General features: G+C 43.3%; 1 protein-coding gene across 1 annotated transcript in view; it reads left to right on the forward strand.

Moving 5' to 3' along the window:
* Positions 1-12,263, forward strand: part of LOC122935841 (phospholipid scramblase family member 5-like) — a 146,731-nt gene extending 134,468 nt beyond the window's left edge. Inside the window, exon 7 of the mRNA XM_044291748.1 lies at positions 12,142-12,263. Within this exon, the coding sequence (XP_044147683.1) occupies positions 12,142-12,180 (39 nt within the window). The 3' untranslated portion in view covers positions 12,181-12,263. The remainder of the gene's footprint in view (positions 1-12,141) is intronic.
* The last annotated feature ends 7,360 nt before the right edge of the window (positions 12,264-19,623 follow it).

A 19,623-nucleotide genomic window follows, 5' to 3' on the forward strand; every position in this document is an offset into this window, starting at 1 on the left:
CCACTACGTAATTTTATTTATTCATTGCACCATTGTGCTTCCTCCTCTCTTGGCCTACGTCATTTAATTTATTCACTTCATCGGGCGTTCCTTTCTCCTCTCTTGGCCTACGGCGCTGCCCCCTCCCCATTATGTCATTTATTTTATTCATTGCACCAGACCTCCCTTCCTCTTCTCTTGTCCTCCGAAATTCCACGCAGGCGCAGTATCGGTAAGTGCCTGCGCCTGCACGATTCTCCTGTTCCAGAGGGCAACAGCCTCAATAGTGTTACTGGGCTCGGCGCATGTTATGTGATCATGTCTCAATAAATTACATATATTTTATATGTGTGTCTCCCACTTTTCTTTGGGGTTATTGGTTTTGTTTTTGGGTTGGCTCAGTATATTATACTAGACCCCAGTGTTATCTACACATTATATGTGAGTTTTTTCTTAAAGGTTGGTCTAACAGCAGGCACTCACCGATACTGCGCGGGATTTCGGAGGACAAGAGAGGCGGAAGGGAGGAAGGGAGGTCTGGTGCAATAAATAAAATAAATGACGTAATGGGGAGGGGGCGGCGCCGTAGGCCAAGAGAGGAGAAAGGAACGCCCGATGAAGTGAATAAATTAAATGACGTAATCGGGAGGGGGCAGCGCCGTAGGCCAAGAGAGGAGGAAGCACGATGGTGCAATGAATAAATTAAATGACGTAGTGGAGAGGGGGCAGCGCCGTTCGGCAAGTATGTGGGAGGACATTTATTTCCTAGGAGGCCGGCTGGGCACTGCAGAGGGGCGTTACTGGGCACTAGAGCAGAGTAATAACGCCCCTCTGGGCACCTTGGAACCTTATTTGCATATCAGACAAATCGCTTTTTTATAAGAATGAAAAGTTGAATAAAAGAAAAAAGACACATGTGGGTAAGAAGGTACTTTATTGCACATTGCTATGTAAACGGTTTTATATGGTCAAAATAGGTAACAGATTCCCTTTAAGACCGGAGTCTAAAACTTGTAGTGCTAACTGAGGTTAACTATTGAGCTTGACTGTCTTCCAAAGCAATCTATTGAGGCAGATTTATTAATAATATAAAAGATTTAAAAAGAGTAAACTTAGTGTAAAGATGTGGCAGATTTATAACAGTGTCTTATACTGGATGATAAATATGGTGACCTGTTAGATATAAAAAAAATGGTGTACCATTATATATAAAAATGGTGCACTCAGATATAAAAATATGGTGCACTGTTAGATATAGAATATGGTGCACTTTTAGGCAGTCTAGTCAAAGCTGAAACCACCTTAAAATATAATTTTTCACTAAAATTCTATTGAAATTTTGGCACACATTGGCACAACTTAGACCATGCTCTCTCCCATAGAGCACATCCACTTTCTGCAGAGCCATGCCCCCTGTCAAACATGGGGGAAAATCATCTAAAACCTTAATAGAATTGATTAAAGGAATATGCTTCGGAATTCTGACTCAATTTGAGGCACAATTCTAGGGAAAAAGAAGAACCAGGACTTCTTTGTACAGGCGCTGTCTCAGGAGCAAGAGGCTATAAGCTGTAAACAGGTTATACTTTTGTTTATTAGTAAATTTATTTAAAACACACTGTTCTGGTGCATTTGTAATAGTAAACTGCCCTATTGAGCTATACAGTGAGGAACAGAAGTATTTGAACACCCTGCAATTTTGCTAATTCTCCCACTTAGAAATCATGGAGGGGTCTGAAATTCACATTGTAGGTGCATTCCCACTCTGAGAGACAGAATTTAAAAACAAAAAATTCGGGAAATCACATTGTATGAGTTTTAAAGAATTTATTTGTCTTGTACTGCTGAACATAAATATTTGAACACCTGCGAAAAAGCAAGAATTCTGGCTTTCAAAGACCTGTTACTGTGCCTTTAAAAAGTCCACCTCTACTCCACTCATTTATCTAACTTAGTAGCACCTGTCTGAGCTCTTTAAAGACACCTGTCCACAAAACTGTGGACCTCCACAAGGCTGGAAAGGGCTACGGGGCAATTGCCAAGCAGCTTGGTTAAACTAGATCAACTGTTGGAGCAATCGTTAGAAAATGGAAAATATTTTAGACCTTAGACCTTAGATCAGACCAGAAATCAGACACCCAATGTTAATCAGACCTCAGCTCACAGCCCGAATCAGACCCCCAATGCTAATAAGACCCTCAATAAGACCTCAGATCAGACCCCCAATGTTAATAAGACCTCAGCTCAGACCCCAATGTGAATGATCTCAGATCAGACCTCCATGCCTAAGATCAGACCCCCATGCCAAAGAGCAGACGCCCATGCCACAGAGCAAAAACGGCTACCTTAATTTCCTAAAACACAATAACCTAAAGCATCATTCATAAAAAGAAAAAGTAGGACAGATCAGAATAAAAAATATGTTCTTTATTTGCTTCATCTACTTCTTAGCCACTAGATGGCAGTCTTTGAGCAATAGGTACCCACTGATAGCACTTCATAAGATGTAATGTCAAGGATTTTGTGAAAAATATGTTATTCTTTATTTCTACAGATCTACTGTTATTTGAAATATATTCAATTACATATAATAATTTGTGATGAGCGAAGCAAGCTTCAGATGTTACATCCGAAGTTGCTTTGTTCAAAACTTCGAATTAATACTGTATGGATATCCATCTCCGTACAGTATTAAAATGTATGGGCTCCGATGACATCGGTACTGAAGTCATTCAACTAAGTTCAACTTCGGCTCCCATACATTTTAATACTGTACAGAGACAGATCTATGTACAGTATTAATCCAAAGTTTTGAATGTAGAAACTTTGGATGTAACATCCGAAGCTGGCTTCACTTATCACTAATAATAATCTTTATTTATATAGCACCAACATATTCTGCAGCGCTTTACAATCAGGGGGCATATGTACAAACCAAGTCATAAATAATAGTGTTGAGCGAGCATGCCTGGCTGAACACCAGTTCGGCTCGAGCATTGTGATGCTCGGCACATCGCAGTGTTCAGCCGAATACCTCGTGTTCTTGAGCGCGATGCTCGAGTCAGTGTATTTAAATCCAATTTAGCCTCTATTTCTGAAAAGTTTCTGCCAGGATTTGAACTCACAACTATCTACATTAGAGGCAAGGACTTTAACCACTCAGCTATAAATCTGAATGCTAAACTGTGTCAGAAAAACCTCATAGTAGTTTATCATGTAGTAAGTATTCCTATACAGCAGAAGTATCATTTCATATTTCACTCCAGGTTAAAATGTAGCTGTATAGCGTAGTGGTTAAGATTATTGGCTCTAATGTAGAAGGTTGTGAGTTCAAATCCTGGCAGAAATAAGAGTTAATATATTATAATATATGTAAATATATTATGGCTAAAAACATCAGTAGTAGTTTCCCCCATATTATGCATTCATATACAGTGGATATAAAAAGTCTACACACCCCTGTTAAAATGTCAGGTTTCTGTGATGTAAAAAAATGAGACAAAGATACCGTAAATAATTTCAGAACTTTTTCCACCTTTAATGTGACCAATAAACTGTATAACTCAATTGAAAAACAAACTGAAATCTTTTAGTTGGAGGGAAGAAAAAATATAAAAATAAAATAATATGGTTGCATAAGTGTGCACACCCTTAAACTAATACTTTGTTGAAGCACCTTTTGATTTTATTACAGCACTCAGTCTTTTTGGGTATGAGTCTATCAGCATGCAGGGCCGGTTCTAGGTGAAATGGGGCCCTGGGGCGAAAAACAATAAGGGGCCCCCCCCATGACACTTGCTGACTTTAACGTCCCGTATTGACTCTGCAGATTTAATTTGTGGACGTTCATACAGAAGAAACTGTATATTGTGTGGCACAGTGTATGCTATATGTGTATAACAAACATATTTCACATGAAAACTTACAATTACTTGGCTTGGCCCTTGGGGATCTCGGACACCACTTCCACACTTTGGCCGGGGGCTTGGCGGAGCTGATGTTGTGTTTTATCCTAATGAGAAAGATTTCATAATAAGGATTTGGAGAAAGGGCAGAGGGATAGCAGAGCAGGGAGAGGCTGGTGCTGCTACTAGGGGGTCATACCATGGGGGAGTAATAAAGCCCCCCCAGTAGAAATAATTCTCCTTATAATGTGACAGTGCAAAAAATACCCCCTTGTAATGCCCCCAGTTGAGCTAATGTTCCAAATAGTGCCCCAATAATGTGCCAGTATAAAATACCCTTATATAGTTCCCCCAGTAAATGCCTGCATAGTGCTCCTCTCCCCCTCCCTCCTAGTGCCCCCCATAATGTACCAGTATAAAATGCCCCATATATAGTGCCCCTGTAGATGCCCTCAGTGCCAATAATAAGAGCCCCCACCATCTTGTCCCAGTAACAAGAGCCCCCCCCATATCATGTGCCAGTAGCCAGAGCCCCCCAATATCATGTGTCAGTAGCCAGAGGCCCCCCATATCATTTGCCAGTAGCCAGAGGCCCCCCATATCATGTGCCAGTAGCCAGAGGCCCCCCTATCATGTGCCAGTAGCCAGAGCCCCCCCCTATTATGTGTCAGTAGCCAGAGCCCCCCATCATGTGTCAGTAGCCAGAGGCCACCATCATGTTACAGTAGCCAGAGCCCCCCCATTATGTTACAGTAGCCAGAGCCCCCCATCATGTGTCAGTAGCCAGAGGCCCCCCATCATGTTACAGTAGCCAGAGCCCCCCATCATGTGTCAGTAGCCAGAGGCCCCCCATCATGTTACAGTAGCCAGAGCCCCCCATCATGTGTCAGTAGCCAGAGGCCCCCCATCATGTTACAGTAGCCAGAGCCCCCCATCATGTGTCAGTAGCCAGAGGCCCCTCCATCATGTTACAGTAGCCAGAACCCCCCCATCATGTGTCAGTAGCAAGAGGCCCTCCCATCATGTTACAGTAGCCAGAGCCCCCCATCATGTGTCAGTAGCCAGAGGCCCCCCATCATGTTACAGTAGCTAGAGCACCCCCATCATGTGTCAGTAGCCAGAGGCCCCCCCATCATGTTACAGTAGCCAGAGACCACCTCATATCAGTAGCCGCCAGCATTGTACAAAAAAAAACACACACACAAAAAAAAAAAAAAACACTTATACTTACCTCCATGTCAGCGATGCGATGCAGGCCTCTTCCGGCCTGTGTCCCGCGCTGTATGGCTCAGGCAGCGCGATGATGTCATCACGCCGCCTGCACTGGCCTCTGATAGGTTGCCAGTCTAGTGTCTGCAGCCTATCAGAGGAACTGGGGAGGGACTCACCTCTACTCTGCTCCTCCGCACAGCCATCTGTATCGCTGTCCTGAGGAAGCGCTCATGTCCCTCTGTGACTGTCCTGCCGCCGCTGCCCCAACTTGCCGCCACGGGGGACGGGGCCGACTTAAATATATTTAGTTGCGGGCCGACGTGGCCCCTAAGGACTTGGGGGCAATTGCCCCCCTTGCCTTAATGGACGCACCGGCCTTGTCATCATGGCACATTTTGACTTGGCAAGATTTGCCCACTCTTCTTTTCAAAAACACTCCAAATCTATCAGATTGCAAGGACATCTTGTGCACAACCCTCTTCAGATCACCCCACAGATTTTTAATCGGATTCAGGCCTGGGCTCTGGCTGGGCCATTCCAAAACTTTAATCTTCTTCTGGTGAAGCCATTCCTTTGTTAATTTGGATGTATGCTTTGGGTCGTTGTCATGCTGAAAGATGAAGTTCCTCTTCATGTTCAGCTTTCTAGCAGAAGCCTGAAGGTTTGTTGCCAATATTGACTGGTATTTGGAACTGTTCATAATTCCCTCTAGCTTAACTAAGGCCCCAGTTCCAGCTGATGAAAAACAACCCCAAAGCATGATGCTGCCACCACCATGCTTCACTGTGGGTATGGTGTTCTTTTGGTGATGTGCAGTGTTGTTTTTGCGCAAAAACATATCTTATGGAATTATGGCCAAACAGTTCAACCTTGGTTTCATCAGACCATAACACCTTTTCCCACATGCTTTTGGGAGACTTCAGATGTGTTTTTGCAAAATGTAGCCTGGCTTGGATGTTTTTCTTCGTAAGTAAAGGCTTTCGTCTTGCCACTTTACTCCATAGCCCAGACCTATGAAGAATACTGGAGATTGTTGTCACATGTACCACACAGCCAGTACTTGCCAGATATTCCTGCAGCTCCTTTAATGTTGCTGTAGGCCTCTTGGCAGACTCCTACACCAGTTTTCTAATCGTCTTTTCATCAATTTTGGAGGGACATCCAGTTCTCAGTAATGTCACTGTTGTGCCATATTTTCTCCACTTGATGATGACTGACTTCACTGTGTTCCGTGGTATATCTTAAGCCTTGGAAATTCTTTTGTACCCTTCTCCTGACTGATACCTTTTAACAATGAGATCCCTCTGATGCTTTGGAAGCTCTCTGTGGACCATGGCTTTTGCTGTGGGATGTGACTAAGAAAATTTCAGGAAAGACCAACAAGAGTAGCTGAACTTTATTTGGAGTTAATCAGAGGCACTTTAAATGATGGCAGGTGTATGCTCATTCCTATTTAAAATGATTTTGAATGTGATTGCTTAATTCTGAACACAGCTACATCCCCAGTTTTAAGAGGGTGTGCACACTTATGCAACCACATTATTTTAGTATTTTTTTTGTTTTCTTACCTCCACCTAAAAGATTTAAGTTTGTTTTTCAATTGATTGGTACAGTTTATAGGTCACATTAAAGGTGAAAAAAGTTCTGAAATGATTTATCTATGTCTCATTTTTACAGCACAGAACCCTGTCATTTTAATAGGGGTGTGTAGACTATTAGCTGCACTGTACACTGATCTTCTGCATAGACCTCAGTGGGACCTGGCAACCTCCCCTTTTCAGAGCAGGGGGTGCCTGGTTTAATGCTCGGTTTCTCCCATTGACTTACATTGTGCTCAGGTGCTCTGTAGAGCACACGAGCATCGCAAAGTGTTCTACTCGAGCACCCGAGCACTTTGGTGCTCGATCAACATTAATAAATAACATACAGTAGCAGCAAACAGGTCAACAATTAAGACAAGAGGAATGATGGCCCAAGAGCTTACAATCTATGAGAAGATAGGGGTGATACAAAATGTAACAAGTGCACGTTTTGTACAATGGTTCAGCTATCTTAATAGGGGAGTACATATTAGGCTGCATGAGCCAGTCTCCAGCCGATATCTGTAGTGCTTCTGAGTGCATGGAGTGTGGTGGACACTGATGGATGATGGATCAGGTTCAGAAGAATTATGCTAAAGGTGGTGTGGGGGAACAGGTAATGGAGGAGAGTTAGATCAGGGGATGTGATAGGCTAACCTAAAAATATGTGTTTTTAGAGATTGCATAAAACTGTGGATCTTGTGAATTAACCTAATTGCTTGGGGTAGGGTATTCCAGAGAACTGGTGCAACTCAGGAGAAGTCTTTGAGACGGAGTGAGGTTCGGATTATGGTGGATGTCATTCGTATGTCATTGGCTAAACGGAAAGCATGAGTAGGATGGCAGAAAAAAATTAGAGAAGAGATGTAGGGGGTGCAGCACTGTGGAAAGCATTGTGGGAGAGAATGAGGACTTTAAATTGAATCCTGTACTGTATGGGCAACCAGTGCAATGTCTGGAAGAGGGCGGAGGCATCGGAGTAGCAGTTAGACAGATAGATGAGCCTGGTTTCTGCATTCAGGATAGATTGGAGAGAGGAAAGTCTGGGGCTAATTAGTAATGATTTTCAGTAATCAAGATAGGAATGGATCAGGAAACAATGAGAGTTTTTGTTGTTTCCACGGTAAGAAAGGGGCAGATTCCAGAGATGTTTTTGAGGTACAGGCTGTATAAGAGGGCAAGCAATTGAATATAGGGAGTAGCGGAAAAATCTGTGTCAAACAACACTGAGACAGTGGGTGTGCTGCTGAGACATGATGGTAGTGGTAGATGGTAGGTTAGTAAATGGAGAAAACACCAGTAGTTCCATTTTTGAAAGATTCAGTTTCAGATAGAGAGAGGACATGATGTTAGAGACAGCAGGCAGACAGTCACTGGTGTTCTGTAGTACAGCAGGGGTGATGTCACAGGTTGAAGTGTATAGCTGGGTGTCATCACCATATATATGGTACTGAAAACCAAATCTACTGATAGCCACCCTGCAAACTGGGACATGAAGCTAGGTATTGTGGATGAGTGTGTTTCTTGTGTTCTGGCAGCAGGCACAGTTTCACAGCACCCAGGGCCACGGCCTCTGCTTGCACCATCAGCATCACGGCCACTTCCCTGTCCCTTACTGCTCGCCTTCTTCATATTAAATGTTATATATGCTTGAAAGTATGTCACACATACAGAAGCGTAGGATTTGTAAGTGTATGCGCAAAAAAATAAAAAAAGGTGTTTGGGATGTGGAAACGTCACACAGGAGATATACCGCAGATATCGTCGCTGATGTCAGCAGCAGCTAATAAAAAATTACAGGGAATGTCACAGGTATTTGGGATGTGGAAACGTTACACAGGAGAAATAATGCAGATAATGTCGCTGATGTCAGCAGCAGCTAATATAAAATTATAGGGAATGTTACAGGTATTTGGGATGTGGAAACGTTACACAGGAGAAATACCGCAGATAATGTCGCGATGTCACCAGCAGCTAATAAAAAATTACAGGGAATATTACAGGTATTTGGGATGTAGAAACGCTGCAATACCTGCAATGACCCCTAAGTTGCCACCATTCAGATTTGGCGGAGACCGCAACAAATTCCGGGGATTCCTCAATCAATGTAGGCTATACTTTGATGCAAATTCAACTCAGTATCCTACTGATAGATCTAAAGTCTTATGTATTATCATGCTGCTGACACATAAAGCCATTGCCTGGGGTAGTCCGTTGATTGAGACTCAAGATGCCCGGCTAAATCACTTAGAGGATTTTATTGATGTCATGAATCAAATGTTTGATTACCCCAATCGAGGTGCTACAGCTGAAGCAGCATTACTAGTATTTCACCAGGGCAGAAGCCCTGTCACAAAGTATACAATGGAGTTCAAGAGGTGGGCTGTTGAAACCGATTGGAACGACGCAGCAAAAATGTATTTTCTTAGGAAAGGACTATGCAGTGCATTAAAAGATGAACTTGCCCATGTGGAGGCTCCTTTAGGTTTGAATGCTTTTATTAACCATTGTATTCGAATCGATACCCAACTGTCTGAAGAACGACAAGAGAAATGGGCTACCTTGAATTATGATACTAAGCAGTCCCCCTCTTTTCCTGTCTCCATTTCCAAGGAGCCCCAAGGAAAGTTTTTTCAGAGAATCAGGAAGTGAGCCTATGCAAGTAGATTCCATACTAAGACGTAAAAGCGTTGATCGAAGGGAGCACAGGCTCCAGGAAAGTCTATGCTTTTACTGTGGAAAGTCTGACTATTTCCTTATCAACTGCCCTAGCTGTCCGCGGAGGTTGGTGGCAGCTATTACAGATCCTGACTTTTCAGATAGAGAATCAATTGCTTCGGAAACAGAATTAGCTGAGAAAGCAATCATCCATTACATTTCATCAGTGGCCCCTCATATTAAGAAATAGAATAAAGACTCCCATTGCTTCCTTTCCATTAAGTTCTTGATTAACTCTCAGTAGATATCCACCTCTGCTATGGTGGACTCCGGGGCTAGTGGCAATTTCATGGACCTTTCTTTTGCTTAAAGGCATGGGGTTAAATTTCAGAAATAACTCTCACCCATGGTAATGGAGACCGTAGATGGATCTCCACTGAGCTAAGGGCCAGTGGATCAAGAGACGGAACCACTTGACATCATTATAACACCCCATCACCATGAAATCCTATAGTTTCTATTGATCTCTTCTTCACATTTTCCTATGGCCTAGGCCTACCCTGGTTGCAAGCACAGAACCCTGTGATCAACTGGGAAACCAAAGAAATAAGCTTCCCAGCGGAGGATGTTCTTTTGTCACCTCAGTCTTAACAAGGTTCAGAAAATCCAGCTCAAGATAATAAGGTAATAGAGTTACCCTCTGTATATAAGTAATTTGGGGACATTTGCGATAAACAAAATGCGGACAAGCTCCCCCCACACTGACTCTACGATTGTCCTATAGAATTGCTTCCTGGTGCATCTATACCTTTAGGAAACATCTACCCTTTGGCAGGCCCTGAACTAAAAGCCCTCAATGACTACATAGAAGAAAATCCGGCTAAGGGGTTTATCCGCCCATCTTCCTCACCGGTAGGGGCTCCTATATTATTTGTTAAGAAGGACTTGATTACCGAGAACTTTGTTAGCCTGGAAGCCTGTGTTAGCATTTCTCCTGCAGTGTTGCTATCAGTGTGTGAAGAGTGGGAGAAGAGGGTTGCATTGACAATCCAACACAATGGGCAGCACATTGAACACATTTTATAAGTGGTCAGAAACTTGTAAATAACTCATGAAATAATAAAGTTACATTAAAACCAAGCAAATCATTGTTTTTCTTGTGAAATTCCCAATAAGTTTGATGTGTCACATGACCCTCTTCCTATTGAAAAAACAAAAGTTGGATTCAAAATGTCCGACTTCAAAATGGCCACCATGGTCACCACCTATCTTGAAAGTTTCCCCCCTCACATATACTAATGTGCCACAAACAGGAAGTTAATATCACCAACCATTCCCATTTTATTAAGGTGTATCCATATAAATGGCCCACCCTGTACAATACCTCATTAAGTGGCATGGTTATGGGTCTGAAGAGAATTCTTGGGAACTGGTGAGTAATATTAATGCTCCCTGACTGATCAAACAGTTTCATCAAAGACATCCAAGCCAGGTCTCGTCCAGAGGCCGCTGTTATGTCTGTTTAGTTCAGACTGTCTTGCCCTTAAGTTTTCCCTCAGTTAAGATGGTGGATTGTGTCTCAGCTGGGTGACATCTTACTTACTGTTTCATATATAAACCTCTCAAGCCTGTTACTCATTGCTTGAGTATTGCGTTTTAGCTCCTGCTTGTGCAGTCATCTCGCCTGGAACTTGCTCTCTGGTTTGTTCCTTCTCCTTGCGGTTTACCCTGCTACTCCTGGACACCTGCCGACCCCTCGCTGGATTCCCCCCTGACCTCTAGTCTGGATCACTGCCTTCATCAGCATTCCTGCTACCTCCTGTTCAAAACTGGCACCTCCTGTGCTTAGGCCTTGTCCCTGCCATTGGATTCCAGCAGTATTCCACTAGTATCATGACGCCTTCATGGAAATGCAGTGTTTTCTTCCAGGCCCCATAGCAGTTGCATGGTCTGCCACCCTGCCACACCTGATGGTATGCCACCTATACAGAAGTAATGTATTGCGGTAAACAGTTCAAGTCAGCTATCAATTTCAAAAATAATTTAGAAAAATGTATTTACATTTTTTTTCCCATTTAGCTTAAATAAAGAAAACATAATTGGTATTGTTATGTCAAAAATGTCCAATCTGATAAAATATCACATTATTTATCCCATTAAGTAAACGTCATAAAAAAAATCCCAGTGCCAGAATTGTCATTTTTTTGGCATCTCCTTCCCCCAAAAATGGAGTAAAATTATATAGTTGAACGTTCCCTAAAATGAAACCAATACAAACTACAGCTCACCTCCCACACCTCCATAGATAAAAAAAAAAAGAATAAAAAAGTTTATATTATAAAAGTTTTTAAGTAAAGTTGAAAGTACTAAAACATAAGAAAAAGTATGTACATGTGGTATTGCTGTAATCATATTGATCCACAGTTTAAAGATGTCGTGTCACTTTTACAGCATAGTGAACACCGTAAAAACAAACCCCAAACAATGGTGGCACAGGGGGGTGTTTTTTCATCCCGCAAATAATTTTTGTAGTTTCAAAATGCAATATATAGTACATTAAAATGTACAACTCATCTCACAGGTAACAAGCCCCATAAGGCTTTGTCAATGGAAAAATACAAACGTAATGGCTCTTGGAAGTGATGTGAAAGAAATAAAAAATATAATTTCAAAAATGGCCTGAATGGAAATGCTTTAATGTAACTCCCTGATATATAAAGGATTCGAAACCAGAGTTTGACTGATGCAGGTACATTGCTATATTTTGAAATCAGCCCCAATTTTTTTATATTGCAATTGTTTTTCAGGACTTGATGTACTTTGAGCAATCGTCAGATAGCATATGAAGATTTTAAAAGGAACTGCTTATTGTGCTAAAGAAACAGAACTGATGATCAAAAGAATTACAGAAAAAAGAAAACATGCAGGATAATCTTATAGGAAGAAGCCACCGAAAGAACATGTTCATATTGTACCAATAAGGACGTTTGTAAATAAAGTAAATCTAATATATAAAGCTGAGTGTATGTATGTCTGTGTGTGTGTGTATGTATGTCCCTAAAGGAATCTGCACAATCGCATTTAGGGTACATTCAGACGTCCATAGTGTTTTGTGGTCCGCAAATTGCAAATTGACACCGCACATCGCCGGCACTCAATAGATCATTCCTATTCTTGTCCGCTGCTGCAGACAAGAATAGGACATGCTCTATTTTTTTTTGGAGCCGCGGACCGGAAGTTTGGTGCTGCGGACCAGAAATGCGGATGCGGACAGCGCACTGTGTGCTGTCCGCATCTTTTCCGGCCCTATTGAAAATGAATGGGTTCGTACCCGTTCCGCATAATTGCGGAACGGATCCGGACCCATTCATCGGACGCCTGAATGGACCCTTACAATCACGAAATTTGGCACCCAGGTACATCAGGTGTCCGGGGAGATTTTAGACCAGGTCTCAGCTCACTAGCATGTACCGTTCCTGAGATATTCCCGAAAAATGCATTCAACAATAGAAGCTTTGTCACATGATCCTTATCAGCCAATAGAAGTTCACAGACCCTTAGTCGCCACATACACACAAACATTAAATTAAATAGATGGAATATACCCGTGCGAAGCCAGGTCCTTCAGCTAGTGTACAATATATTCAGACGAGAAGAGAATTTGCATAATTAACACTTATTATATTCTCACTAATGACTTAGTGATAAACTCATATGTACAGTTGATATAAAAAGTCTACACACCTCTGTTAAAATGTCAGGTTTCTGTGATGTAAAAAAAATGAGACAAAGATAAATCAGCCCCAAAGCATGATGCTGCCACCACCATGCTTCATTGTTGGTATGTTGTTCTTTTGGTGATGTGCAGTGTTGTTTTTTCACCAAACATATCTTTTGAAATTATGGCCAAAAAGTTCAACCTTGGTTTCATCAGACCATAACAACTTTTCCCACATGCTTTTGGGAGACTTCAGATGTGTTTTTGCAAAATGTAGCCTGGCTTGGATGTTTTTCTTTGTAAGAAAAGGCTTTCGTCTTGTCACTCTACCCCATAGCCCAGACATATGATGAATACGGGAGATTGTTGTCACATGTACCACACAGCCAGTACTTGCCAGATATTCCTGCAGCTCCTTAAGGACAGGGCTCATTTTCACCTTAAGGACCAGGCCATTTTTTGCAAATCTGACCAGTGTCACTTTATGTGTGAATAACTTTCAAACGCTTTTACTTATCCAGGCAATTCTGAGATAGTTTTTTTTGTCACATATTGTACTTTATGACACTGGTAAAATAGAGTCAACAAAATTGATTTTTATTTATAAAAAATACAAAATTTACCAAAAACTTTGAATAATTTTCAAATTTCCAAGTTTCGATAATACATAGTAATACCTACAAAAATAGTTATTATTTTACATTCCCCATATGTCTACTGCTAGGATCATTTTGGGAATTACATTTTATTTTTTGGGGACGTTACATGAAGGTTTTAATAACCCACTTTTTAAGGACCAGTTCAGGTCTGAAGTCACTTTGTTAGACTTACATAATAGAAACCACCCAAAAATGACCCCATTCTAGAAACTACACCCCTCAAAATATTCAAAACTGATTATACAAACATTGTCAACCCTTTAGGTGTTCCACAAGAGTTAATGGCAAGTGGAGATAAAATTTCAGAATTTAGATTTTTGGGCAAATTTTCCATTTTAATCAATTTTTTCCAGTAACAAAGCAAGGGTTAACAGCCAAACAAAACTTAATATTTATTACCCTGATTCTGCAGTTTACAGAAACACTGCATATGTGGTCATAAACTGCTGTATGACCAAACGGCAGGGCGCAGAAGAAAAGGAACGCCATATGGTTTCTGGAAGGCAGATTTTGATGGCCTTTTTTTTTTGGCACCATGTCCCATTTGAAGAACCTCTGATGCACCCCTAGAGTAGAAACTCCATAAAAGTGACTCCCATCTAAGAAACTACACTCCTCAAGGTATTCAAAACTGATTTTACAACGTCGGTAACCCTTTAGGTGTTCCACAAGAGTTATTGGCAAATGGAGATGAAATTTAAGAATTTCAATTTTTGGCCAAATTTTCCATTTTAATCCATTTTTTCCAGTAACAAAGCAAGAGTTAACAGCCAAATAAAACTCAATATTTATTGCCCCGATTCTGGCCAAGTTGCTTGTACTGCAGTACCTCCCTTTCCAAGTGGTGGACTCTGCACCTTTCAGAGAACTAATGGCTTGTGCCGAGCCGAGGTGGAGAGTCCCAAGCTGTAATTTCTTTGCCAAAAAGGCAGTACCAGCCCTGCACACAAATGTAGAACAAAAGGAGGGCCAGTCCTTGAGCCTTTCGGTGTCTGCCACAGTGCACGGCAGTGCCGACTTGTGGAGTTGTAACTACGGTCAGGGACAATATGTGTCCTTTATGGCCCAGTGGGTAAATGTGGTTCCTGCCCAGCCAAACCAGCAACTTGGCCAGGCGACGCCATTTCCGCCTCCAAATTCTCACGCCGTTGGTCCTGCGACAATGTCCGCCTCTGCCTCCTCATCCTCCACCTTGTCCTCATCCTCCACTGCAGGGACAATTCACAGTTCCCGACCAGCATACCACATATGCAGGGCACGGCGGTGTCACGCTGTTCTGCACCTAGTTTGCCTCGGCGAATGGAGTCACACAGGGGAGGAACTGCTACTCGTCATTCATTAAGAAATCGAATCTTGGCTTTCTCCTTGACAACTCAAAATCGGAACCATGGTGACCGACAACGGGAAGAACATGGTGTTGGCGCTGCATCAAGGAGGGCTTAGCCATGCGCCCTGCATGGCGCACATGTTCAATCTGGTTGTCAAGCGGTTCCTGAAGTCTTCCACCTATCTGCAAGACATCCTAAAAATGGCCAGGATACTTTGCATGCACTTTAGCCACTCGTACACCGCCAAGCACACCCTCCTTGAGCTACAGCAGCAGAAGGGTGTCCCCCAACATAGGCTGATATGCATTGTTTCCACCCGTTGGAATTCCACCCTCTATATGTCGGACCGACTATACGAGGAGAGAAAGGCCATAAACTATTTCTTGATGATCCAAGCGGACAGGAGTACTCCCCTGTGTAACTTTGATGTCAGCCAGTGGCAGCTCATCCGTGACACGTGCCCTTTGAGGAGGGCAATTTATTTGTCAGTCGCCAGGACTAGGGGATAAACAATGTAATTCCCCTTTTCATATCCTGGAAAAGATGCTGGTAAATCTGTCTGGTCAGCGGACTTGAGACGTGGTGCCTACATCTCATGGCCACATGAGCCCTGTGGGGGCTGAACTGGAGGAGGAGGATATTGGAGCACAAGGAAAGTGTAGCAAAATGGGTGGTTTTTCTACACAGGTGACAGGAGAGGAGGAGCAGCCGGAGGAGCAAGAGGCAGATTAGGAAGAAGAGGCAGATGAACCAGACACACCGGCAGTATGCAGTGGAGATGGAGGCAGGCAGTCCCTACTGGCTCTCCACCATGTTAGACCCTCACTACCGATCCAAAATGGGGGCCTTTTTAACACCCGCTGAAAGGGAGGACAAACTGAACTACTATAGAGACATCCTATGTAGTCAGTTGGCCGCTGCCTATCTGCACCATCGTCCATCCTCTCGCAGGTCTGACCGGCGGGGCCCTCTGTGCTCACGTTCCACTGCCATGGCTGCTGGGGGGAAGTGGGGTGGCAGGAGCAGTACCAGCTCCATCAGCAGCAGCCTGAGTCTAGAGTCACTGATGAGCAGCTTTCTTCACCTTGATAGTGAAGAAACTACTCACCAGCAGCTAGACATAGAGCAGAACCTGAACCAGCAGGTGGTGGGATACTTGAAGTGCACCCTGCCAGCCATCATTGAAGATCCGCTGGACTACTGGGCAGCCAAACTGGATTTGTGGACACAAGTGGCTGAGTTTGCCCTAGAAAAGCTGTCCTGCCCGGCCTGTAGTGTGGCATCAGAACAGGTGTTTAGTGCTGTGGGGGCTATAGTTACCTCAAGGAGAACTTGCCAGTCTAACTAAAATGTGGAGAGACTGACCTTTGTCAAGATGAATCAGGCGTGGATCAGCCAGGATTTCCACCCACCAATGCCTAATGCATCAGATTAGATCATCCATGCTGCCTCACCCAAACCTTGACAAAAGAGACCGGTTTCTTCTGGCTACCTGCCTCAGCTACTATTCTGATGCTGCCACCCGCCTGATGCCACACATCTGATGCCAAGTGCTCCTTCTTACACCCACTATCTTCAGCGAGTACTGTTAGTACCACCCACCTCCCCACTATGTCACCTTGCCACTCTGTGGTCTCCTGATGCTGCTACCACCTCCACACTATGTCACCTTGCTACTCTGTGGTCTCCTGATGCTGCTGCCACCTCCACACTATGTCACCTTGCCACTCTGTTGTCTCCTGATGCTGCTGCTTCCACCTCCACACTATGTCACCTTGCCTCTATGTGGTCTCCTGATGCTGCTGCTTCCACCTCCACAGTCTATCATTTTGCCACTCTGTGGTCTCCTGATGCTGCTGCTACTTCCACACTATCTAACCTTGCCACTCTGTTGCCTCCTCATGCTGCTGCTGCCATCTCCACACTCTATCATTGTGCCACTCTGTGGTCTCCTGATGCTGCTATCACCTCGGCACTATGTCACCTCACCACTCTGTGGTCTCCTGATGCTGCTGCCACCTCCACACTCTGTCACCTTGCCACTCTGTGGTCTCCTCATCCTGCTGCTATTTTCACACTATGTCACCTTGCCACTCTGTGGTCTCCTGGTGCTGCTGCCACCTCCACACTATGTTACCTTGCCACTCTGTGGTCTTCTGATGCTGCTGCCACCTCCACACTATGTCATTGGGCCACTATGTGGAATTCTCATGCTGTTCCCACCCTCCCCACATCATGACTGTAACACTATTTTGCCTTTTTGACCTGGTTGACATCATCATTAATTTGACCCTTCTTTTGATCTGTCAGAAGGAAGTAAAAATGAGACACACAACAGATCCTGTCTGTGTAGCAGCTGTAAGGCCTGTATGGTCCCATCAGAATTGGCTTATGATTTGGTAGCCAAAAGCAGGAGTGGGTTCAAAACACAGAAGATAGGCAAATATTCCATTCACGCTTCATCTCTGTTTTGGATCCACTCCTGTTTTTTTTTTTTGGGCATTATCAATACTGATGGATTACTGACCAAATTCTGATCAAGCAAAGGCGGATGCTCAACAGACAGGATCCATTTTTTGGGGAGTTATTGTTCGGATCAGAGGAAGGGCAAAATAATCAGTGGCGTCAACACAAACTTACTGCTGACACCCTCTCCACTCTGTCAGGGGGGCTCTAATTGTATAAGCGTTTAAAAGAACAAGTTCTGTAGACATCTATGTGGAATCAGCTGACGACGGTGTAAAATAAGTGCGCTGTTTCACACTATGGATCTTGGGCCTCTGCACAGTTCTTTATACCTGAAGCTAACATCAACCTGTAAGGCTGAGTTGACACTTGAGTTATTTGGTCAGTTTTGGCCCCGTAACTGCCCAAATGTCACGTGCCGGGGGCCCAAGGCAGACTTCCGGAACATCATGCAAACAGGACACAGGCAAAACAGACCAAGGACCCACAGAGAACTTTATTACAAGTGTAATAAAAGCACATAACAGTAAGCAGGTAGGCAATAGTGGTAGCACTACCACTGAACCAATGCATCGGCAGACCAGAGGCAAAACCCAGAGAGCAGAGAGCCAGTGAGCACCATTCTTCACAGAGCCCCTGGTGCTGGGGATGAACTAGGTCGAGGGCTCACTGGTCACACCTCCAGGGAGGTCCCGGTACACTTGGCCCCTACCTGCAGAGAACCAGGCTGGTGAAACCCACCAGCGGAAAGACAACAAAACTAGAACCCAAGCAAACAGAGGACATGGAACAGACAACAAGACGAACGGGAACCAGCACAGAAGCAGATGCCTGGACCCCAAGCGGAATGGAAGCATGTGTGGCAGGCACAGCACTACGAAGTGCCTTTTGCGCTGTGGCATTAGAAGAATTCTGATATCTCTGACTTTTTAGTCTAACCAGACTGTCGATTACTCTGTAATTCCTCTAGCGCCGTTCTATGGAAACAGTAGGTTTAAAGAGCACACCAAATGCTTGAAATAACTTCTTTATTAACTTCAACTTTCTTCATATATAACACTGCCGCCTCCGCAGCAGATAGTCCATATACCTGTACATGTTGAAAAGATATCACAAAATGGCGGCATGCATAGAATGGTGGTTCAACTGTTCAATCTTGTCATTCAACATAAAATTGTGGATATATTTCTCTCTTCAGTATCTGTACTCTCACTTTAAGCTATTTAAGCACTTTATTATCTCTCTGAAAGGTATATCTGAGGTCTAAACTAATAGTTCTACTTGCTGAATTTGGTCGCGATTTGCAGTATGCAGTTAGCAGTAACTATTTGCAGATTGGTTGAGTATGATCTGGTATGGTTGTATGCAATTTGGATTGCAATATGGAATTTTAATTTGGCATGTGAACTTTGTAGTTTGCAATTGGTGGAACTGTAAGTAAACACACATATATCTGGTTCAGTATACAGTTCTAATCACTATATTAACAGTAGGAACATTATATAACTGTTTTAAATACCTATTTTGGCCTCTCTGCTTCCATAAAAACACAGCTCTTAGTGGAGTGAATGTCTGTTCAGCTTTTCTCCTTTGGTGTAATGATTTTAGCAGCTCCTGCTAGGGGAATTTCCCACATAGGCTGTGTGTGAGGCTGGCTGTGATTGGTCAAAACTCTTGCTGTGTGTGAGGCTGGCTGTGATTCGTCAAAACTCCTGCCCAGCAACAACAGTTTAACTCTAAGCTTTCTGTTGTTTATGCTGTGTAATTGAGCTTACCTTACATTATATAATGAATCTCAAAGGCATATTATCTTTTTCTGTTTCTGTGAACACAACATACATAACTGTTATATGACATCCAAAACATAAAGTCACAGTAAATAACTCTGCTTTTGTCTTTAACACATAAACATAGGAACTGTATTAAGTTTATTGGCAGGTCTAGCTGTATAAACATATAAGCTATATTAGCAACCTAGCACAGGTCTTAGCTGGTCAGCTACAGCATGGCGGTCTCATGCAGAGCTGCACACAGACTAGAGATATACACAGACTAGAGATCCTCCCTCCGGAGAACCCAGGGACCCTCTCACGAAGGCAGGACAAACGCAGAAAGGAA

This window comes from Bufo gargarizans, chromosome 4 (assembly GCF_014858855.1).
Source record: "Bufo gargarizans isolate SCDJY-AF-19 chromosome 4, ASM1485885v1, whole genome shotgun sequence".
Lineage (NCBI taxonomy): Eukaryota > Metazoa > Chordata > Amphibia > Anura > Bufonidae > Bufo > Bufo gargarizans.